Below are 24,544 nucleotides of genomic sequence, written 5' to 3'. Positions count from 1 at the left end.
TGGAAAATGAGCTGGATGCGTTTTGCAATGTTTCACAGCCGGTTATCCTAACACAGGGTCGTGTTTACATTTCCAAACTAACAATGGGGTACTCACTAACTCTACCCATCTAAGCTTACATCTAGGATAAGTAACAAAGAGGCGCCCTTGTCCTCGTGAATACAAACTTAAATCATGCTTGGAAAGTGTGCCTATACATTACTAGGAATAATGTGAAATGAAGTGAGTTTAATATGATCCATGGCTTTAAAATATCTCCAGCCTGAAGTCATTATTTAGCCACTGCTGCTGATAGGAAGCAGGCTGAAGTACTAGCCTGAAGACTTCCAGAGCACTCAGCACTGAGAAAAACACAACCTATCACCATGGCCACAACACGGTACACATCTACACAGCTGCAGGCCATCAGTGCATAGTGATAGCTGTCCAAATACAGAACACAGTAACTGTGATCTGGCTACATCCTCCATTTTTTTTTTTTTTGTAAGAGAAGACGGGGGAGGCAGGGTCTTCAGTGAATGCTCACAGGTGCGTGCACCCATGCATGCTCGTGTGTAAGTTACTGTACTAGTGGCAGCCCAACAGGACGCTGGATCAGAGAGAGGTGAGAGGGAGGGAGTGGGAGGCTGCTGTTGCTATGGTAACAGTCAGGCTGGCCTAAGCCTCATCTCCCTGCCCCTGTGTTTGTTGGAATTGTGGGAAGAGACACGGGAGGAGGGGTGTCCTGAAACCGCAACTGCTTTTAAGAGAACAGTAACAACATTATCAGACAAGAGCTTATACTCTAATCAAATACAGGAATGACACATAAGGGGAGGAGACAAAGGAGCACATAGTACTGTACTGTAACTACAGTAGACAAGATACAGTAGGCTAAACAGAAGGAAACAGCTACACTATGACAAAGAAATAACCTTTGCTTGTACAGGCAGCTTAGTTCTAACATTTCAAAAAGAGCACAATGCTGAAACATCATAAAATATAAAGAATAATCATAGTATTTAAATTCAGTTTTCTTTCATTTATCATTCCATCTGTCATTTTCAACAGTCTACTGATGGGGGCAGGCAGGATGTAGGAAGGGGTGAAGGGAGTAAGGGAGAAAGAAAAGCCTGATTTTACCAAACCACCAAGGATGAAGAAGACCATAAACAGGCGCCCCAAGGTGGTTTTTGCATAGACATCCCCATAGCCCACTGTAGACATCGTCACCATCAGCAAATAGACACATTCCCAATAGGAAAGTGACTGGGAATTCTGGAAGTTTTCCCAAGGATCCCCTGAGTTTTCCACCTAAAATGGCAAAGGGAGAGGAGGGGAAGGACAATTAGACGTGACTCTAACCATCAATTTGTAAACAGGGTTTTGCGTGGAGAAACTGTTTAATCAAGTTTGATTAAATCCAGCCTGAAGGGCTCATGCATTCATCTCTGTTGAGTCACACAGCACATTTTTCTATATTGAGCTTAGGCTACCATCTAGTGGTAAAACAGTGTAATGCTGTACTGAAATGCTGAACTGTTGACAAAAAGTCACACTGCAGCAAATGCACAGTACATACTATATGTAAAATTATGACACACAACAATCATTGAGGGTTGTTTTTAGAAATTATTTGTCAAAATTGGACAGTTTGACTGTAGATAAGGACAGGATAGATGGGGTGAGAGAAATCGCAGTTGCATGTTGTATGTCCTAGAGTACTCGGCCATCAAGACACCCACCCTGTATTTTCATAAACTAATCATGTCTCTTTCCTATAAATCAACCTTTGATTTAAAGTCACAGGAAGTTACAGCATTAAAAGCTGCATTCGGTCTCTCAAATCTTAACTTTCAAAGTCTCAATCTGTCTTTCTGATGTATTTACACATTAACTGGTGATTGTTTTCCTTCAGTTGACCATGATTTACCCTTAATCTAGTTTCTACTTCTACTCGCAGATTGGTATCAGCTCCAGTACTGACCCTATTCAGCAGAATGGGTTTTAATACAGTTCCTCCATCAATGTCATTGTAAAATTCAGTGCCTCAGCTAGGAGTCCCTCAGTCATTGCTAATAGTCTACTATTTTTTAGTGCCACAGCAACTTCTGGCATCATGTTACTGCAAAATAATGATGATTAGTACGAAATGTCAATTTGCTGCTCACTATTGAGTAAACTATTGAGTGAGCAAAGGAGCGATTCAGACACTGACAGTGATTCCAGTGCTACGTACTGGCTGGTACAATGAATTAAGCTACTGGAATCAGTAAAAAGTTGGATCAGTGTATCCCTATATGGGAGAAAAATGTTATTACAATATCCTGCCTGCAATTCTTCAGTTAGCTAATTGTGGGACGATAATAAATTAGACTAGTGGATTTGGAAAAGTGCTGCATGTCACAGTAACAGTTAGCTAGAGTTACTTTCTTCACTGCCTTATTAATCACTAGACCCCACTTGCTCGCACATCTGTCCACTTACCAAATGTATGAATCCAGCAGCTGTGAGCCATGTGCTTATGAAGATTGAACACAGGTTCACCAGCTTGATGGAATTGCTGGGTAGAAGAAGAAGAAGAACCATAAAAACCATTAGACCACAATGACGCAAAAACGGAGAATCGTAAAAGTAACAGCAGGGAGACTTAAGATGAGACTTAAATAGATTGTGGGCATAATAATAAATAAAAATTAAGAAAAATGTACTATAAAATGATGAAAAGGAGCATAAAAGCCCAATGATGTACAGAATGGGAATAAACGCTTAAACCACAAACAAAAAACATCAATATGAACTTAAACATAGAAGCTGAAAAAAGTTCCAAGCTATCTTTGTTTCCTGACAGTAGTTTTACCAAGTGTTCCCAAGTCCATGCTGTAGTGTCATTTATGCATTCATGGATGCTCCTTTCATACCGAATCATGATACTATCACCTGGTACCATTGAACCAGTCTTCTGTTGCTCCTGTCCAACTTAACTGTAATGTCTTTGTACTGCTTTTAAAATTATGATAGGACATGAAGTTTAACGTAAGGTGAAGCAACTGATGGGTGATGAATGAATGAGAAAGCCTTTATTCTTACCTCGTTTTCAAGATATTTAAAAACTGTAAGATTTCCGAGAACTGTATCAATCTCAGCGCTCTCAGGAATCTTAAACCTGCGAGAAAAAGAGAAAGATGGTGACACAGAAAGAGATTAGCATCAATTATTTCCACGACTTTATCCATAGGTGTTTTCTAAAATATCTTTACAGTGGCAGCAGAGAAATATAAGAGTGGCAGCTGTGAAAAAAGACAATGAAACGGAGACAACATTCAGGCAGGTAGTGTGAGCCAAATGTTTTTCTGCAGCACTTAAGCACAGTACCACACAATGCAAAATTTAGTCTGCGAGAAACAAGAAGCTGATACAGAAACACTTTCTTCTCGATGATGTGTTAGAATTATTTATGCATTCAAACAAGTTGGGAGGAAAATTATGTGGCCTACTTTACACGAGCCTCAGTCTGTATCCAAGAGCAGCTCGCTTAGGGATTACAGAACAATGCGACACCTGCCTCATTGTCTTTTTACATAACACGACTCGTCCCATGGCACGTGTGTGCGCTCATGTGTGCCAGTTTGTGCGACAAAAAGTGATGTGAATTCTCTACAGTCAGTTTACTCGGTGCAAATCATCACAGTAGACCCACACTTGTCACCAAACATGTTTCAAAGACCAACCGACTCTTGAATCAGTGTCAAGCCTGGGTTGATAAAAGAAATCTACGCACACCTCCAGATGATGCACGTAAGTACACCCTTACCCCAGTTGGAGAGGACGTGTAAACAGGACCACACTGAATGATACAGTCCTGTCTGCCTCTCCTTGTCCTCCTGTCCATGATGGCCCTGCCTCACCCTGTACCCGTTCTGAAAAAGATCGCCACAGGACTTCTTTCGCCTCCACGTCTCTCGGAGGGTCTCCAAATCAGCATCGCTGTGCGTACGTCGGTACACAAGCAGCTTAGGAGGAATCATTGTGTTAAACTAAATCCCGTCCAAGGAATTCCTTTTTCTTCTTTCCAAGATGGGAATTAAAAAACCGTTGAGCCAAAAATATTCGGGGCCTACAATCTCAAGCTCACCTCCGGAAAATGACAAGAGATAATTCCCTGTGAAAGCAAAAAAGGAAGCGAGACGTTTACTTCGCTGTAAAAAGCTAATCTTCCATAAGACACCACCAACGTAAAAAAGGTTCCTCATAAAGCATGTACCTCTAAATACTGTTAAATCGATGGTCACTGCTGCAGACAGATGAGACAGCTCGGACTGTATTGTTTGTCTAATCATGTCACTCTTGCCAGGGACTGTGTCTCTGTGTGCACAATGTCAGCTCTAATATAGGTGTTTTTTTTGTTTTTTCATTTTGTTACAGTGCCTTTAATCCTCACAACCCAAACAGATTTACCTTTCACATGCCCCTTTTCCTGCTTTACTATTAACCCTTGTGACACTTTGTCACCAACAACAAACAGCTGCGTGAAGCCATTTTCTATAAAAAAAAAAAAAGTCTGAACCCAGACAGGGATTATCAGAAATGAAAATTATACAGAATTAAAACAATAATCCTGACTTGAAAATGAACAACTCTACGGCAAAGAGCTGCTGTCATTGGACAATTCAGGGCTCGTTTCAGATTTTGTCTGATATGGAAAAACTACTATCATATTAGGAATCCAATCTTCACTAAAAACCTAAAAGAATTTAAATAGAGGAGTAATACCTTGTCAACCTGGCATGCCAGATGGTTGGTTACACAGACCCATCTGGGAAGTCATCCTTGGAAACTGGTGAATGGTGATTGGATGAACCATTCGTCTATCACCATCTATCATGGGCTATCTTCAACCAATCAGATCAACGAATCATATGATGTAGGAGGACATTTGCCAAAGCCAGTCGGCAGAAGAGCATCTTTTGCATCAAGAAAAGTCTTCTGTGCTGTTCTTTCCTCTTCTTTCAATGAAATTCAAAGAAATACTCTCCAGTTCTAAAGAGGTTAGCATCCAGGCTAACCTCTTTAGAACTGGTTAGTAACACAATATTACTGAGCAGCAGCTGAGAGCTGTGAAAAGTGAGGGAGTCAGAATGTGCTTCTCGGATCGTCAAACAGCACCCCTTACACCATTCTGGCATTTCAATTTGGGGATGGGGGGGGGGGTATTTCAACTTCTGTGTGTGCAGCATTGTCCCCATTTGTACAATTTCTCATCCTTCTCTGTGACTACAGGTGTTTTATCCTGCCTTCGAGTGTGTGTGCACCATGCATTCAACACTCTGTGGGACAAATATCTGTTTACACCATCATATGTGAGGACTCACCTCCCAAGTGGGGACAAAAATAACTGTCATGGTACAAATTTGCTTGTGTTTGTACGAGCATGTGATGAAAAACTCTCAATGAAATTCTGCTCCCTTCGACACGTGTTCATGTATGAGAAAATCTCTTTTCCAAACACGGCAAAGCCTCTTGCACACACAAGTGTCAGCCGGCCAGATGCTCATTCAAAAAGGGTTTTTCTGATCTGTGCCCACTCTTACTTCATTGAGGATTTGCAAGCAAGAGCATGGCCTCTGTGTCACATGTTCTGGCAGAGCAGCCCACTGGGACCTTTTATCAATCAGCAGTCTGGGATGGTTCATCTGGGATAATACTGACAGTCAACCCAGCCAGGATTAGATTATACGAAGCCACGCAGCACTAAACTCACAGACACACACTGCTAGTGTACAGAGAGCTGGTTCTTACTAGACATTTGTGCTGGATGTACAGCACATACATATTAATGTACACATTTAACACCAACAAGACATTTTGCTGGACTGTGACTATAACTCAACTCACTGCCTCCACAATAATGCAGACAGGCGATACAATGACACGTGAGGAGCTCTGCTACAGCAAAGAGGCTTAAACTTCCCACAAATTAGTTTCCCTCCCCTGAATGTACATGGAGGCTTCCTGCCAGCGACTGAAGGGCCATATAAGGCAGATGCACTTATGGCCATGTCAGGTACTGTAAGCCTCTTTCAGCAGGAAAACACAAGAGATCAACAAACAGTATGCTGAAGCACCACTAGGAGGCAGTAGCAGGTTACAATCAAAGCCATGCCTGTGGGCCACTGAAGTACCAGAGACTCTCAAAACCAGTCCAGCTTAACATCTGCATTCAGGTTGCTGCCATAAAGTCCGGAAACAATACACATCAATTAAATTCAGCACTTTAGGTTGTAAAATGATCTTTGTGCTGCCACTTCTGAAAATAATCCAAACCAACATTGCCTTCGGTTTTAATGATTATGGAGGAAAGCGTGACATTAAGCGTGAAGTTGAGTAGGGGCTCAGTAGCCACCAGAGCCACTTGCTTGCTTCAAACAGCCATATGCTAATCCTACACCTCCAGCCTATGGGACTCTCTTGGGAGCAATGCTCAGTTCAAGCAGTTAAAGGAGATTAATTCTTTTTTCCAAGGAGGAACTCTGCAAGCCCTCTAACATTAGCCGCACATCGTACTCCTCCTCTTAATCAATGCCCAATTTGCAGAGGCAGAGGGAACATAACTTGAAATGCATACAGCATATACTTCCTCGGGTGCAGAGTAGGCGAGCGCACTACCACACAGCACAGGGCAGAACCCCTATTAGCGGTCTTTTTATAATCTGAGTACACCTCCACTGGATCTCCAACAGTCTTCTCATGCAGGACCATGGCTGAAAGAGTGAAATGAGATGTACTGTAATGATGATGTATTACACCGGCAGTGAACGGAAAGAAGAGATGAACTAATCCAATGGGAATGAGGAGTACAATACACATCCTTAACAAGCATACCGGCTTCATCTAGCAAACCTGTTGAGGGACAGTATATACACTTAAGTAAATGAAAGTAGCACCAATTATTGATTGGTTCATTGATTAATAGGAAAACCACTATGGCCCTGTCAAGCATGGTAATATATATAGGGGGCAATAGAGTTTAAGAAAGTGGCGTTGTCATCATTTATCATTTGAAAGCAGATCTTGTAATTTTCTGAGACTCTTATACTGATTAACTGCACTTATTTTCATGTCACAACATGGTACTGTATGCCCTAATTTCCATATCAATGCAGGATATAAGCAGCTAATCCTGATTCCTGTCCTCAGAATATTAACTTTCAGCACCCCATTAGTATTCTAGAAGCTACCACCAGCCTGTTACAGGGCACACCATTTCTTAACTGCAGATCTACAAACTGTTGATTTTATAAAAGAGGCTTTGCAACACTTCATGTAACGTTTAACACATAGACAAGCACACCACCAGTAAATGTACACCAGTTATGCCAGTGGGAGTTCTGTTACTATGATGTGCTGTGCTGTTCTATACTGTGTCCAATGCTGGAAAAATAAGCATGCTCTAATGTTTGGAGGAGATGACAGCTGATAGATCATCCATGCAAAAATAGTCCCGAAGATTATTCCCTATTCAAAATAACAATAATAGAAGAAATACTTGCATATCAGTAGCTCTGGAATCTAGGACACCTCTCAAAGACAATGAATTCACACTCTCAGCTGCTGTTTATACACAACAAGCCACAATGCAGCTGTATTGTGCATAAAATGTGTCTGTGCTTTCTACATCAACCCGAGATGCAGGATCTTTAATGATCACAGGTAATTATTCACTGCAGAATGTCAGGCGGCAGCCAGACCACCGTTTCACAGTCTTTCATCATCCTCATCAGGGCCCAAACACCAACGGTTTTCTGGGGATGAGATGAGGACATCTTACATCATGAATACCAGAAACTGGATTACTTGATGAGGCCATGTCCAATTCATTACGCAGCCTAATAAAACTTCAGCTTCAGAGGTTAGACTTTCACAGCTTTATATATCTTCATAGATTTCATGATTCCAGTGTTCATATGAAAAACAAGAACAGACACTGTGGGATAGAAGGCAGACCTTTCCTCACCCTTAAATCACTGACAGCATAGACTGTGTGTGACTAGTTTATATTATTTAATTAAGAAATAATTACATTTCATTATAAACTGGGTCTTACTGTCACCATTTCTATTCTGTTTCTAATAACAGCTAAAGAGATCTGGGCAACACTGCTACCACGACATGTAAGTCAAATAGCCTTTGTCACAACAGACATTTTGGAAAAGCACAGGTGTTACTAATAACATTAATAATTCTGCTGATAATTGTCCCAGTAAACCCTGACCGTGAACAAGCACGCACAATACCAGAACCCTGAAACTGAAGCAGCCAGCAGTAATTTTATTATTTATGCGTGTGCTTTTCCCACTGTAATGTGCCAAAAAAGGCCTATTACCGATAAGAGTGACGCCCAATGAATAGAAAAACAAAAAAGAAAAGAAAGGATTTTCCATGAAACTTATATAAATATGCAAGATGTCTTTTTGAAAGAAAGATGTCAATGTTTCTGTTTTGAGAACCTCAACTTCTTGTACTATATAATATAAAATAGAACTTTACAGTCTGGGTGGTCCACTGTCATGCTTAGATAAATACTGGATCGCCTTCAGCTGAGTTTCTGAAATGAAGTAATGGTTTTAAAAGTAGAGGAGCAGTGCACCCAAAAAAGAAAACAGGTACAAAGAAACTCGTTTTACTGCAGTGTAATTTAGGCCACAATACTCTGAATGCACTGAGAAAAGTAGGTCGTTACATAATGCAGGTTAGGGTGTTTTCCAGTCTGCTCATGCAAGAGTGTCTGGTATGTGTGTGTGTGTGTGTGTGTGTGTGTGTGTGTGTGTGTGTGTGTGTGTGTGTGTGTGTGTGTGTGTGTGTGTGTGTGTGTGTGTGTGTGAGAGAGAGAGAGTTTGTATGGGGATAACACGTGAGTTTGCGTGCGCTTTTTTTTTTTGTTAGAGTGAATGAGCCATTTCATGGCAGCTATGGACCGCTGTGAGGTATTCCAGGTGCAACGCCTCAACAGGGCAATTACCAACGAGTCTGAAGCACACGCACACACACAAACACACACAGAACCGCAGCCCGATTCTGAGTCACTCTCACTCCCATTAGCCCATCCACTCTGCTGTGTCTGTGTTCCCGGAAACATCAGAGGAACCCAGCCCTGTCACTTCCAATGATGAGGGAAAGTTGACTGCAGCCCCGGAGCAAGAGGGCCTCGGAGACACACTCCCAGTAATGGGGAGACAGAAGGGGGATTGGGAGGCAGAGGGAGAGATGGGGAGTGATAAAAGGAAGGGTGACATGTGAAGATAAAGGGCAAAGAAAGAAAAGGAGAACGAGGAGCAGTAGAACAAAGCAGTTGAGAAAAAAAATCAGAAAAATGGTGACAAAAAAAACAAGAAAAGACAAGGCTATACAGCGGCAACGGATTCGTGAAACAGCTAAAAGAGACATGCAGACTTACCAAGCCAGCTTCTGTTTAAGTAGACGGAGACAAACACAGGAGGAACAGTGAAGAAGTCGACCACTGAGTTGACCTCCAGCCAGAACCACAGCTTATCATTGGCCGCGATAAACTGTCAAAAGAAACAGGGATGGTGTTCAGAATGACTTGAATGAATTGAGTTTTAATGTTAAACGTTGCACAGAACACCACCTCTCCACCACAGCCCGCCACTCAAACTGCATGCCGCGTCTTCCTTTGGCATCGCTGACATACTGTATAGAATGACAAAAGCTTCACCCCTCTTGCTGAGTCATGCGGATGGTTGGTGGGGTAAGCAGCTTATGAGTTTATTTATTCATTCATTCAGGATGTCAGGCTTGCGTTCGCACCACTGCAATGCTGCTCTGGCATGACAGCCATGCCAGCGACATGATTACAACAGTGTCAGTATAATCTAAAGGTACGCTGCTTGTGTATTCATAGGTGATTTAGGGGGTGCCTGCTGGTGTCTAAGCGTTGCTGGTCATCCTGTTAAAATGTTGTGTCTCAAATTATCAAAACTTCCTGATTACAAATTAAAACTGTCCACCTAAAAAAAAAGACGACAGCATAAAATAACTTTTTATAGGAGGCTGAAGATTTCAATGCATGTATAAGGATGCCTGCTCGCATGGCTGCGTGCATACTGTTTGTGCCAGTGTGTTTAACAGCACGTCTCTAAATGTATGTCAGTACATGCATGAATGAGTGAGTGTATGCTCGTGTGCATGTGTGAGCATGCATGCAAATGTTCCAACGTACCCGCAGGCCAAAGTAAAGAAGGAAGAAGACGTTGAAGGCCATATCGATCTGTAACGTCAAATCTTTGTAGAAGTTCTGGCAGGATTCTATAGGACTAGTAAAGAGAGAGAGAGATAGAGAGAAAGAGAGATAGTAAACATTATTACAGGGTCAAACACTCATGAACTGATGCAGTTCTGTGAGCTTTCCATACCAGTATGATGAAGTAATATGGGTGAAATCAACATCACAATATTACAGATATCACTGAATAATATGCTTAATATATGCACAGCACAATCATCCCAATATGATTCCACCAAAAGACCATGACTTATCGCTCACCCCAACATACCTGGATAATCATAATTTTACATTATAACTTTTTTCCCAGTCATACATAAAAGGCCTGATCCTGATAAATTTTCCTCAGTTTAGCTCCCAGGGCTGATAGGAAACCTTTCTGTGGCAACAACAACCAGCTCAAAGCTGTCAAGGTCAAACTGTACTGACCTGTACTTGCTATTTAAACAGACCAAATCCTTGCAAGTAATACTTCTGTAGTTACTGAGAATGTAAACTCATTTGATCTAAATATTGGATTAAAACATTATTACCAAATTGGTATTAATAATACCAACATAGTGATTTTCACTGACGCCCTGCAATTCCCCCTCTGAGCCCTAGGCGGTCACAGACCAAGATAAAAGACCGAGCTGGATAGTCAGCCACACAAAGATGAAACAGCTGAAAATAAACTGAAATTGGTAGTTAACAACAGTTCCTTTGATGTGACAGTACATTCAGCATGCATAAATTATTCAGTGTGTCAAACAAAAAATATTCCAACAGATCTTCCCTCACATGAGAAACTCCACACAGAGAAAGAGACTGCGTAGCTCTCTCTGGCTGTGCAGCAGCATGGCGGGTGTTAAAAAATGGCCCATGATGATAAATGAATCGTGATCTGTCTGCTCTGTCATATAATCCATCTTCATGTTTACCTTGTGAGGACTGACCATTAGTTTGTGGGTGCTTTCAACAAAGGCAATCATAAGCAGTGTGCCCACCCCATCCTTCACTTGGTCACACGTTTTGTACGAGTAATGAGGAAATCCCACTGTGGGAAAAATGAATATGCACGGTGTTACGGCTGGCTATAGGGGACCTTTGGGATTGTATAGCCTGGCAAGAGAACACACACAAGGCCATTAAAAGAGTACACAGTTTCAAGTCCCATACGTTCAAATTAAACATTTAAGTATACATTTATATGCACGGAGCCCGTCGGGGCACAGTGTGAGATCCAGAATAGAGTTTTCTGCATAATGAGAACCTCCAGAGGTAAAGAGGACTGAGGCTTAATCATCTTCCAGTTAACATCAAACAGTTTATCACATGAGGATCCATTGTAATAGATGACTGGGTACAGACGTATCGCCCCAAGAGGATGATCCAGCTCCTAATTCACGAGTGTGTGGTCTATCTCGAGCACATCCTAAGGACTCATGTGATCTTTAAGATGATGTAAAACCCGGGTTCATGCAGCAATTGTCTTAAAAAGAAACACAACTTATCTGGTTGAAAGGCATGTTCTCATACAGTGCCATCAGACTTTGGACAGAGGTTAATTCACTTCTGACCCCTCGAAGGAGTTGACATTGATCTGGCCTAAATACTCAATTATTTACTCTCCAGCAGCATCCATGTGATTCTCTGAGGCGTTAAACTAAACAAGGGTGCGAAAACAAACCTGTCATGAATCATACATACAGCCTAAGCATACACAATTTGCCTGCGCTGATTAAGGGTCATTTTATATCCATATAGTCAGTAGGTAGAGTGACCCTGCAACCCCCTGCACACTGACGCCCATGTGACCTCACTCCCAAAACTGATCTGAAACCACAACATTGGCTAATCCTTACAGACCTTTGTGCAAGAGGAAGCACACAAATACACCTACAAGCACATATGAGTACATACGCACACACAGATGGTGCACGGCACACTGAAGACACCATTTGGAGTGGTCACCGTGGCATTTCCCCTTGGGCCCAACTCTGGCCTAATTCTGAATAACGGCTCATCTACAGTCACGTGAGCCAAAGCATTCTCAATAACACAGAGGGAGCATGGCAGCTCACAGCAGGGGCTGAGTGGTGCACTGAATTTGACTTGATTTTGCGTTATAAGATACCACAATGACTACACTCTGAAAGCCTTAATTTAGTCATTTTTATAATCGCTGTTTGATAGTACAGCTTATCATTAACTAAAGTAGTGGGAAGAGGCATCAGGCAGACCTGTGGTTTCTCTCTTAAGCTCAGAAGCACAATAGGGAATTAAGAGTTCGTCAGCGGAGGGTGGGAGCGGTTCACACAACCTATTATTGAGAAGCGGCTGAATGTGCTTCATAAAAATGGCAACAAGGACTGAAAAGTAAACTAGTTATACTGTATATACGGCAGGCCATAATCTTTAACTGCATCAACTGTCAAGATAAATACTTCTTGAACACAATTCTGCATACAGAGGAGCAAATAGATGGAGTAAAAAAACAAAACAAATAGACAGAATTAGATCTACTGTATGAGTAGAGCTGTGACTCATCACCTATTCACAGACAGCTTAATAGTGAGCCATCGTTTCTCTACTAACAACAAAGCAATATTTCCAAATAATGCGTTTATTTAAATCAATCTAAAGCTGCTGTCTTGCTGTTCTCATCATCCTCGTTTCCAGCAACGGCAGGCAGCTGTTCAGCACTGACAGGCAGACCAAGTTAGCGCCTAGCTGGTGAAGACAGTGGAGCATTTAGCAGCTAAATAACCAGACATTTGCGTTAGGAGCCGGTGGACTCCATAACAGAACCAGAAATGAGTGAATGGTCGAATGCAGCCTGGTTGCAGAGTGCTAGCAGCTAGCTGTCACTCAAAGCTGCCATGCCCATAACTATGGACACCTTGAAGCCTTATAATTTAAATGAGTGAGATATAAAAATCACTCTTGAATGGGGAAATTAGCTGCAAAGACCAAAGCCATTTTTGTACCAGACTGTAAATGTGCTTATTTCTGCTGTAAATTTGAGCATTTTAATATGGGGTCTATGGGGATTGACTCGCTTTTGAAGGCAGCTTCAAGTGGCCATTTGAGGAACTGCAGTTTTTAGCACTTTTTCATTTTTCAGGCCTAGAAGTTGAGTCCAAGTGGCAAGAATTAAAATTAAAAATTACGATTTTTATATAATTACAGTATATGTAATGCATTATCAGCTGTGGACTATAAAACACAGTCCAGCGTCCCTGAGAACAGGGTTCATACTGGATGATTCAGCAGCACATGTCCAGTGCCGACTTTCAGTGTCAGTACAGGACGTAATGTGTCCAGTGTGAATGTCGTTATGTGGCACGTCCAACTTTCCCGCTAGCGACCAGAGTTTTTGTGCAATCTCTGCCCACAGAGTTCACCCATCACTTCACTGGTATAATCTGGACAAAAGCCGGAGCATTATAAGCTCCTCAAATGCGTTATGTATCACAGGGCTGTTGTATTGGATTTCAGAACTACTATTATTGTGACCAACTATCTGTGTCTCTTTGCTAAACAAGGAGCATGTAAGACAAGACACAATCCTGATTCTTGCTTTCAATGTCACTTCACACTCCACAACCACGAGGGATTCCTGGTCACACGCTGCCAGTGTCCTGCAGAAAATAGATCTGCCCACCGCAGTTCTTATTACTCCTTAAGCCCTGGCACAGCCTGGGGTTACACCATCCTGTCTCACAGGGGGAGGAGAGCGACAGAGAGAGAGAGAGGAAGAGAGGGAAGAGAGAGAAAGACAGCAACAAGACAGGGGGAGATAAAAGAGACAGGCAGAGAAGAGAGGTAGTGGCAGTCAGAGGGAGAGGAAGAGAGGAAGATGTGAAAGTGATGTGAAAAGGGAGGGGGACCAGGCTCCCGGAGGTACTGAGGAGAATTTGTCACATATATGTTATATACTCAGCTTATTAGATAACACTAACATGTACACACACTTACATAGAGACACATACAAGAACAGCGATTGCCTGAGGGAAGGCTGCAGAAGATGTACTGTACGTCCATTAACATAAACTATTTCCCCATGTTAACCTCCTTGGTCCAGGAACTCCTCCTGCCTCAGGAAAGCGCAGCTGGAGAGGTAAAACTCATTTGTTCACAAGGGCAAAGGAGTATGTTGATGATGTTCTAAAAATAGTCCTGAACACCTTTGGTCAGTCAGCAGGAGCCAGCCATTTGTTAGCCTGCACATGACCTTGGCTAGCTGCAGGAGCAACAGCAAGGTTGCCCCCTGAGAAAACAATAACAACAACACACCGCTGCCTGCTTGACTAATGCTCACAACGACTCCAAATCTGAGTCATTCTTCATATCTCACAAATGTCTTACTGCTCTAGTAAGCTCATAAGCATCCTGGAATGGAGTTACAATTTCATAGCCTCATTTCTTAGTATTCAAGTCACCCCCATACAATCAATATACAAACCAAACTGAAAGATGTGAATGTATTTCGAATGGGATTTGAGCACAATAACTGAATGTCATGCAGCAATCTCATACCCTCTCCTGAGGGTAGTGCATGTACGTGTAAGGGACGCAGCAAGGAGGGGTCTGTGAAGCTGAAAGAAGGCCAGGTTAGTACTTAAATGACTGATTTAGGTCAAGGCACCATTACCAAAATAAGACATACTTTCGCACCTACAAGGGCAATGGACAAATAAAACCTCCCAAGAGAGGCTAAAAGTAGATAACTCGAATTTTTCACCCAAATGCAAATGACTTGTATCCTGCTTCAAGCGTTTCCTCTACAAAGATGTTATTTATTTTAGAGTTGAAAGGATTAGTATGTGACTGGAAATAGCATAACACTACCAGAAACCACAGCTTCATACATTAAGTCCAATAATGCACTAAAATTGAAATGAAAGAGTAAATGTTTGAAAAATAAGGACAGCAATGTAAAAAAAAGAGCCACAGCTTTGCAAGGGAGAAATGACACTTACACTAGTTTAGGAATTTATTCAGAAGCCATTGTTACAGTACAATAGCTAAACTACACACATCACATCACTCCTCTTTTGAACACAAACCAATTAAGAGATAAAAGCTGTGGTTATATGCCATATCCAAAAGAGAGAAAGGCTTTACCAGCAAACTGATTAACGCGGTCAAGCGAATTAAGTTGGCAGTGCTGTATTATTATCGCCTGGAGGGGATCGCGCCTTTGAGCATGTGTGTGTACATGTGTGCATATGTGTAGCTATCCGCAGCTAATCTCACATACTCCTGGACCCGTTCGGTCTGGTATAATTACTGATAGGCTCGAGGACCTCATGTGCTGAAGATTCCCAGTTTTTGAAAAATGTATGTTATTGACTATTCAGTTTCACACCGCCATTGACCGCTGACTCCTCGCTGCTCTTAACCAGCTTGTTGGATACACAAGTGATCAATAACTGCTTCAGTTGGGAATCTTGTTTCCACTCAGGACACCATTAGACTTGGTGGATTTTCACTTTGAGATTTATGTTTTGCATCACTGGTGTGCTGGATTTGTCTCCTGTTCATTCCACTACTCTCAAGCCGACACAGTGGACACAGTCAGCCCTCCCTGTGCCCCACCCACATGCCCCCAGACACACCTGACGGAGATCTGCACTCTACTGAGCGTCCTCTTCCAGTTTCTTCTAATTTCAGGTCATTCAATCCATTTAGACCTCCTTATGTTTAAAAAAAAAAACTTCAATGAGTATGAAAACAAATCTACAAAATATATTAATCAAGTAATTATACCAAACACTCCTAATCCTCCTCATTAGGAAAAGAAATGTTTCCCTAAGGACTAAAAAATTTTTAGATAAATTGCAAATCATTTATTCTGTAGCAAAATTCTTACTTTAATTTGAATTCTTATCTAAATATAATAATTGCATTTTCAAGCAGGCTTTTGCGTTCATGCCAGCACTGAGACAAGAAATGTTAGCAAATGATTTGAAACTGAACATGGATAATAGGAAACTAATCCGTTTAGTACCTCAAGGGTGTTTTCACACGAACAAGCTTGATTCAAACTTGTTTTGGATCACTTTGTTTTGACTGCTGTGCAAGCTAACATTTGAAGACTGGTGGGTCTTGGTCTGCTTCAAACCTTCGTCCAATGTGGTTCATCCAGCCCAGCCCAACTCAGCCCACAGAGAGGTTGTGTGATAATACAGTAGATATGTGATTTTAGCAGGAATCTAAATGTGCGTGATCCATGGGCTGTTAACAAAGCAATTTGCAATTTGTATAATTATGCAAAATCATTTGGTGACAACGGTGGGGGGTACAAAATGGCAAGTTTTCATGCTGTCTCAAGCTGTTACATTATTTATTACATATGGGATCCAGCTGAAGTCTCAAATAATATTATAAAAGTGGTATACAGTAAATTAATTAACAGGCATAAAATTATTATTATTTTTTGGGGGAGGTTTTGGGGACACTGAAATATTGAACAATGAGTGGAGGCTGGAAGTATTAAAATGAATTGACACTGAGGCCACAAAGGCACTTAAATCATTTCAGTTTATTAAGTTGACTGAATGTTGTGGCTCATGCTGCGTTCATGCTGTGGTCTAAAATTAGCCCTTCCGCTCAGCATTGGGGGATATCAGGCAACTGCAACAGCAAATGGCCTTTATATTGCCACGGTGACTTTGACAAACAAAGAGGCTGGACCACTCAGTGTGCACTGATACCTGAAAAAATATCAAATTGCAGAGCAATCGCTCCAGTAATTTCTTTCATTAGACTTCAATCAGTGTTTCGTGCACTGAAGCTGCATTTCCCCCGACAGAGTGACAGCCAGGGTAATTTCACTCTCATTAGAATGATACTTTCTGGCTAACATGTAATACCATTGCACTAATGTTCAGCTTCACCACACGTGAGCTAAGCAGGACCCCAGAAAGGCTGCTGTTGGAACCGTCCACAGCTCATGCTCAGATCTGCAGTCTACAGGGAGAGTCTCCATAATCATAAAACAGCACTGTGATGTCCCCTAACACTCACAAAAACTAATTATCTACGAGTGCCGTGTTAACATTTCATATTGGCTCTTTTATCAGAGCAAATGTTGATAATAACTCCGTCATTCAGAGTGAGAAAACCTCCCTAAAAGTGTGGGGAAAAGTACTATAATGGAGGGATTTTAGAAAATTGTTGGATATGTGGTTTTGAAATGAGTCATTTCTTACTGTGGGTTTAAATCTAAAGCCACTTGGAAACGTTTTCATCTACATGTCTGTGTGGTTTTCTCTGCTCCACTCAGGGACTTTATCCACACCTAACACCAAAAGAAGGAGAGGTCCTCATAGGTTACCCCTCATCGCGATGATGTCTGCCAAGCTTGTCTCACTGCTCAGCCATATTTCTCACCTTACCTCATTAATTAGTCATTAGGCACTGTTTCTTTTTTCAGTGCTGACATTGATCGCACGCTAATGATAGAGTTACAGGCACAGGCCGCTGCTTATGAGGCCTTTTAGGCAGAGGCAAAATTGTGTTTGTGTGCCTATACATGTGTGCGCTTCTGCGAGTTAACGTGACTGTGCAAGTGTGTGCATGCAGTAGTCTGTGCGTGTGGCGGGGAGGGATCGAGAGAGGAGAGAAATAGAAACGGAAGTGGAGCAGGAACAAGGGCATCCCTTTAAGAGCAGCCTGCAGAGACTTTGTCCTACATTCCTCTCTATTTGTTTCATGGGAGCACAGAGGAGGGAAAAGAAGGGATGAAGGATGAGGGATGAGCCAAGGTATTAAAGCAGATTCAGATGTGGGCGGGAGAGGACGCAGTATCCTCCCATTGAAAATATCACCAAAATAGCACCAGTTTGGCAAGTGAAGTCCGCTGCAGAGGAACAGAAAAGGCAGTTATCATACATTATTATGTGCTGCACAGGACTGTGGTAAATGACCACTTTGTCAAAACAAACAGATGGACAGTCATTCTTTGAGAAGCTACAAATTCATTCCCATCCATTGAAAAAAAAACAAAAAAACAACAACAACACCGCCAAGTCAATGACTAGTAATCTCTGTGCTCAACTGGGAGGGCAGCCAATTAACAATTCCCTCCTTTCAAACTGTCTACCTGCATCCACTGAAGGCTTTGCTGTGTTGTTCTGTGGATCTTTGCTGCAGGATATTGGCCAACGGAGCTCCTGCTAGGAAAGCCCCACCTGTCGAAACGTGAGAAACAAAGCAACTCCTGGGAGACTGCTGCCTGGCCATTAGAAAGGTGTGTTTTCTTTAGCGTTTTACCCAGTTTGTGTGTGTGTGAGTGTGTGTGTGTGTGTGTGTGTGTGAGAGAGAGAGAGTGTCCTTGCCCCAAGGGGCTACCCTGCTTCACTGAAGTAGACATAAAAGCCCATCGTGCAGCTCCAGCCTCCCAAGGTCCAACCCACATGCACTTATTCCACCACGTCTCTTTTTCACTGTTACCACGGGGACTGAACCATAATCCTTCCCATTACTGTTGCCTTTTTCACAGACGATTTCAGAATGATATTCAGTTCATCTGATGGCCAAAGTGGCAGTTTGGAAGAGAAGGGGGGAAGCAAACTGTTGAGCCCGAATAGTTCATGAGTCTGTACCTCAATGTTTGGTGGAGTAATTACTACCATTAAAAGGGTGACCTATAAATCTTCACTCATCGATTTCCTCGGTCATTAACATTTAGTGGCAAGGAAGCTAGATGGAGAGAAGGTCATCTTTAGAGCATTTTTAGCATTTGAGCATGGGGGTATGATGAATGTGAGTCAGATCATTTATGCATGCAGTGAATGCACATGCAATCCCACACACAAGGTGATAATCAGAGGGAGAGAATACTTCAATATTTGTGTCCTTGAGCAGAATATTCATGTAGAAAATGGACACAAATTCAAGTTTAATGAAAGTAGAACTTTTTAGTTGAAGGTTTACTTGAGATCCAAAACTGAACTCTATTCCAGCTTTCTTGTTGGACTATGGTGCTGTTTACTTGTGACAGCTAGTGTGAACGTGACATCATTCTTACAATTATAATTGGGAACCATTTGTCCTCAATGGTCCACATGACGCATCTTGGATTATTCAGAGGTTGGCAACTTCAGACATTTTTGGCCATTAGATATTACGTGTACGAGATTGTGAGAGAGACAAAAATGGGGCTTTCTCGATAGGCCATTGAGGCAGATTTAGAGTCAGGTTGGCACAAAGACATGGAACAATGGATGGGGAGCACGTTCCAGCTCCTGTAGTGAAAGAATGGCTATAACACAAGCCCTGCCCTGTTTAGGATGTCAAAGCTCCCGGAGTTGTGTGAACCTGCTCTGGGTTGATCAGTAGTGCCCCTGAGAGGATGTGCACACTCAAGTGACAAGCTTGAACTAATCACGATGATGAGGATAGAGAGGGCCTCAGCTTAATGGGAGCACAAAGAGATCAGGGCGATGCCTGAGGGAAGCCGACTCACATAGAAATCCACTCAAAGTGCATTTTAAGATACAAAATACGATGGGGAAATAGTACTGTGAGCTCTGCAGCAAAACAAAAACTAACTCTGCTGTTTTTTTTTGCCGTGCATGTTTGATGTTGATATGGTATATCTTTGCAAACCTTATTCTTTCAACCATCCTCCTTTGTTGTCTTATGGAAACTTTATCAATGTTTGCATATCTGTTAAGGAAGCTTGCTAAAATGTCAGAGTAGCCTGTTGATCATGTGATGTTAGCATTCTAACCTTTCCATAGCTGAAGCACACAGTGCTGTCAATCATATGGATATGAGGTACAATCTTCTGCGTCCCATCAGGTGATATTTGCATCAAGAACAGAACATTACAAATGAAACAGCATGGCACAAGCTGTCATTTATCTTGATGGCATATTGGAGCTTTAATTTCAACCAAACTGCAGTAAGTGCCTGTTGCCGGCACCCCATTCATTCTCTGTGGCTGCTAATTTAGGAAAATTTGAATGTGTTATTGATTGTTGATCATTCACATAGGTACTGACTGATTGAGGAAATCACTCTACATCCCCAGTCATCATCTGAATACAAAAAGAGATTATTCACGTAAGATGTCAGTTTGCTTCTCAAGCTCCCCTTTTTTTCTAAAATATGGCAGAGAAAAATAAGAAGGGCAGCCACAGAGGGATATATAATGAAAGACAGAGGAGGAAATAAAGGTTTTTATCTTCAGGTACAAATGGGTGACTGGATTCATGCCAGGACTAATTTCCCACTGCTGCTTTCAAGATAGCACTGCACAAGTTGGATTGCTTTTTAGATGTACATATTTTGAGAATGTTACATCTCTGACCCTGTTTTAGACTCTCAGTTCCCTCAGGAGAGCAGTTTCAAAGTTCACAGATATTGTATGAAAGTGAAAACAAACAACAGGGAGCTAGCCAATACTTAAAGATAACATGCTGCACAACAGCCAACGCAGGAACCAATATGATGAAAAATACAGTATCATGGTCAATCTGTTATGGTCCTTTTGTAATCAACTTTCCATAACTGCAGGCTCTACAGCAAATATCTGATGCTTTATTTTGGAAATTAATTGTGCATGAAATATTGTAAAGTGCTGTCAGAAGCACACAGTTTAGGGCATGGTGACACATCTTTGGTCATTTCATTGCCAGAGGCACATTCAACAGCTTCTACATAATTGGAAACAATACAGTAAATCGCCTGTTTTGCATTAATTAAAATCAGTGCACTCTGAGCCACGGTACTCTGAAGGTGAGGGGAACCATCTATTACAGAATGTTCTGCCTACTGAGGTCAGGAGGTGCAAAACTGCCTTCAGCAAACACACAGTATGAAATAGCACCTTAAATTAAATAAGACTGGGGAAAATACAAGTGACTGTTCTGCTGCTTCATGCAAAAAATGACACCATTGCCCATGGTGAAAAAAGGTTATTCTGTACGTATGCATGCAATCAAACTTTATTTATATAACACCTTTCAAACAAATTAAATGCAATTCAGATAGCTAATAAAAGCAATAAAAACAATAAAATTAAAGTGTGAAATACTACATAAAATAAATGTACTGGTAAACCAGTGAAATGTTAACATAATAAAATAAATAATAATGATTAACAGTGCAAAATAAAATAAAATTATGATAATAAATAAACTTAGCATAAATAATAAAACTATATAATTATAAAAATGCTACATAAAAGCCAGACCAAATAGATATATTTTTTTTAATTTTTAAGTGGGTTTATTTAATGTTAAAATTGTTTTGTTTGTTGAACAAAGAGCTGAATGTGACTACTGTACAGAGAATGTACTCATTCCCCTATCGCACAAGCAATCAAAGTGATTACGCTGAGAGAAATATTTTTAGCCGCAGCATCTCACCACTATGGGCCAATCATGGGACTCTCTGCCAAAACTAACATGTCAATATCTCCACCCGAGAGAAACTCACAAGACTTCAAAAATTCAGAAAAATCCCAAAATATCCCTTTAAAGCTACAGTTTGGATCTGGATGGTGTGAAAGTAGCTGCAGTGGTTATCGGAGAGATGCCAGGCCTGCAATCTGTCTCTGGGTGACTGCCAGCCAGGGATACGCATAAACTGACAATACAAGCACACACGCACGCACACACACACGCACGCACGCACGCACGCACGCACACACACACACACACACACACACACACACACACACACACACAGAACAAGCTCCCCAACACATACTGTACAATATCTGCCTGTCTCTGTTACCATGGAAACTGACAGGCCTCCCATTGAAAAATCCTCAGATGCAGTGCAGATGTGTGTGTGTGTGTGTGTGTGTGTGTGTGTGTGTGTGTGTGTGTGTGTGTGTGTGTGTGTGTGTGTGTGTATATATATGTGTGTGTGTGTGCACTGTATGTGTGTGCATCTCTGCATGTGAGTGCTTGTGTGGGGGTGTGAATATGTGCATTAGCATTTGAGAGATTGCAGAGTGTGGTGTTAGTAAGGACGCGTGTGCATCCATCATTCAGAGACAGTGTAAATGCATGCAACATATATATATGCAAACTTATATTATATATAAGTTATTATTTCATCAGCAGAATAGCAGCTGGAGTGAAAGAAGATATGAGACTGATACTTACTCTGAGGAATCTATAAAGTATATTCCAAGGGCCCCGATGCTGAGTGCAAAGACTAACACCACCTGAGGAGAGAAAGACACAGACAGAAGAGAAATTACTCTCATGCATTAAGCAGAAAACATCTTCGACTCTGCTAATGAATGCACATTACAGTAAATAAAGTATTCAGGTATATGTAATTAAACAGTGACTTCCCTCTAAGTTGCAGAACGGGGGACATTTTCCAAAAGCATGTGCTAAATAATGAATGCTCACCCTCATGTCAGCAAATACAGCCTGTTGAATGCAGGCAGAGTGAAGTCAAGCCATAGAGGGCAAAGAAAGGACGCACATGTATGCACAACTGTACATAAGAGCTGCTATAATGTGCGTCGGGAGTGTTGAGAGAAGTGCTTAGAGAGGACAACAGCTATCAAGTGTTGACATGGACTCTTCAAGTGCTTCACTGAGTCAATGCTTGCACTGTGTGAGATTGTGACCCTGCAGGACTGTGTTCTGTATAATGTTTCAACAACTGTATATTATATGACATCAGGCAACCTGCAGTACAAGCATCTGAAACAACCAAAGGGAATTCAATTATTGCACTTGATCGTGAATCAATTTAAATGAATTTAAATCAGACCAGGCTATTAATGCCACTTGATTTTAGAAACCTGCATAACAAATGCACAGCTGCAACAATTCAAAATAGCATCATATGTAAAATAATACTTATATATAATGTAATAACATACAGCATTACATTAAAATTACGCATACATCATATCAATACAGACTAAATACACCTTGTAGCAAATACAAGAAAATTGAATCATTCATAATAATGCAATACTATAAAACAAAACATAGAAACTTCTATTCAAATTTAATCCTGCTGATGTGAGGAAATGAGGACCTGTTTGGGTATTAGCCATTAAAAGTAACTGTCAGCTTCCTCTTGTTCCACAGCCTCGGTAAAATGGTGACATGTGCCACAATAATCCCCTCCAGCAAGCTGCACTTGCAAACATTACAGTTCACATCAGCACCATCATCATCATCATCATCATCACCGTCATCATAATCATCATCTTTGCAACAGTTGACCAATGTAGCGATGCACAATGTTTCCTCCCCTGCGATCTTTTCTCCCATTCAGCCCTCTCACAATAGGAGCCCACTGTCCCTGCTGATTGTGCCATTCATTATTGATGATGGGAGCTTGATTACTTTCATGTGATGGTCCTTTGGATTGATCCAATGCATTGTGCCTGAGGTATTAAGTAAATACTCCCATACCCTTGCATTTTTAATGGTTTTACTGCTTGAATGGAGGATGATGGCCATCCTGGCCACACAATTTTGCAGGGCCGGAATAACCTTACGAGGCAAAGACAATTAATGATGCTCCACACAAAGGAGATGGGGAGAAGGCTCAAGCTGAAACTCTACGATAACATCAGGCTTTCAAAGCACTTCACTGGTCTCGTCAGGAAGGGAAACACTTGACTGGAGGGTATTATCTGATCTGAATACCACACTGTTGTGCATACAGGAATAAAACTGTGCATTTTACCCACAAGATGGCCTGGCATGCTTTTAGTGAGTGAGTATTTTGCAGGTGCAAGGTGAACACAAAAACTGAACTGAGTAAACATGGATACAAAATTTTTACACACACTGTATATGTGTACAAATTAGATAAAGCTTTCTGCACAAAGTCTGCTAAATTGTCAGCATCAGCTGGGTTAGAAGGGGGTTACCAGACCTCTGAGGCCCGCTCCTGATCCTTGCTTAAGGTTATTGGCTGGAGGCTACATTAGACACTACTAGCATAACACACGCAACTCTCCAACTGAAACCTCATTGGTGTATGTTGCATTGTGGGCAATGCAAGCACGCAAATGCATGGATGAAAAAGACAATAATTCTGGTTCTGCTACATCAACTTTGATACTTTTTTTTTTCCTCCATCGTGAGTCCGATAATGTTGTAGGAGTGCAATGTTAAATCACTGGAGCACTGTTCTAATGCTGCAGAGAGAGTACTTTAAAAATAGTTTTCAACACAACCGGATTCCACAAGCTGAGAGGACACCAGCAAACCCATGGAAACTTGACTACAGACGAAAGCCGTCTTTCTGAGTGAAACTTGACACTGTCAGCCAGCC

The 24,544-nt window shown here is 41.5% G+C and overlaps 1 protein-coding gene across 17 annotated transcripts in view; it reads right to left on the bottom strand.

Annotated features, from left to right (window-relative positions):
• The window catches only part of kcnma1a (potassium large conductance calcium-activated channel, subfamily M, alpha member 1a), a 133,920-nt gene that overhangs the window by 51,863 nt on the left and 57,513 nt on the right, over positions 1 to 24,544 (bottom strand). For all 17 annotated transcript variants that reach the window (XM_070977252.1, XM_070977254.1, XM_070977255.1 and 14 more), the window contains exons 3-8: positions 22,393 to 22,454; positions 10,217 to 10,310; positions 9,434 to 9,545; positions 3,070 to 3,145; positions 2,467 to 2,542; positions 1,123 to 1,293 (exon numbers count right to left, since the gene is read on the bottom strand). In XM_070977252.1, coding sequence (XP_070833353.1) covers positions 1,123 to 1,293; positions 2,467 to 2,542; positions 3,070 to 3,145; positions 9,434 to 9,545; positions 10,217 to 10,310; positions 22,393 to 22,454 — 591 coding nt within the window. The remainder of the gene's footprint in view (positions 1 to 1,122; positions 1,294 to 2,466; positions 2,543 to 3,069; positions 3,146 to 9,433; positions 9,546 to 10,216; positions 10,311 to 22,392; positions 22,455 to 24,544) is intronic.

The sequence above is a fragment of the Chaetodon trifascialis genome, chromosome 13 (assembly GCF_039877785.1).
Source record: "Chaetodon trifascialis isolate fChaTrf1 chromosome 13, fChaTrf1.hap1, whole genome shotgun sequence".
Lineage (NCBI taxonomy): Eukaryota > Metazoa > Chordata > Actinopteri > Chaetodontiformes > Chaetodontidae > Chaetodon > Chaetodon trifascialis.
The sequence above is the reverse complement of the archived record's forward strand: the minus strand, read 5'-3'. Positions and strand labels throughout refer to the sequence as shown.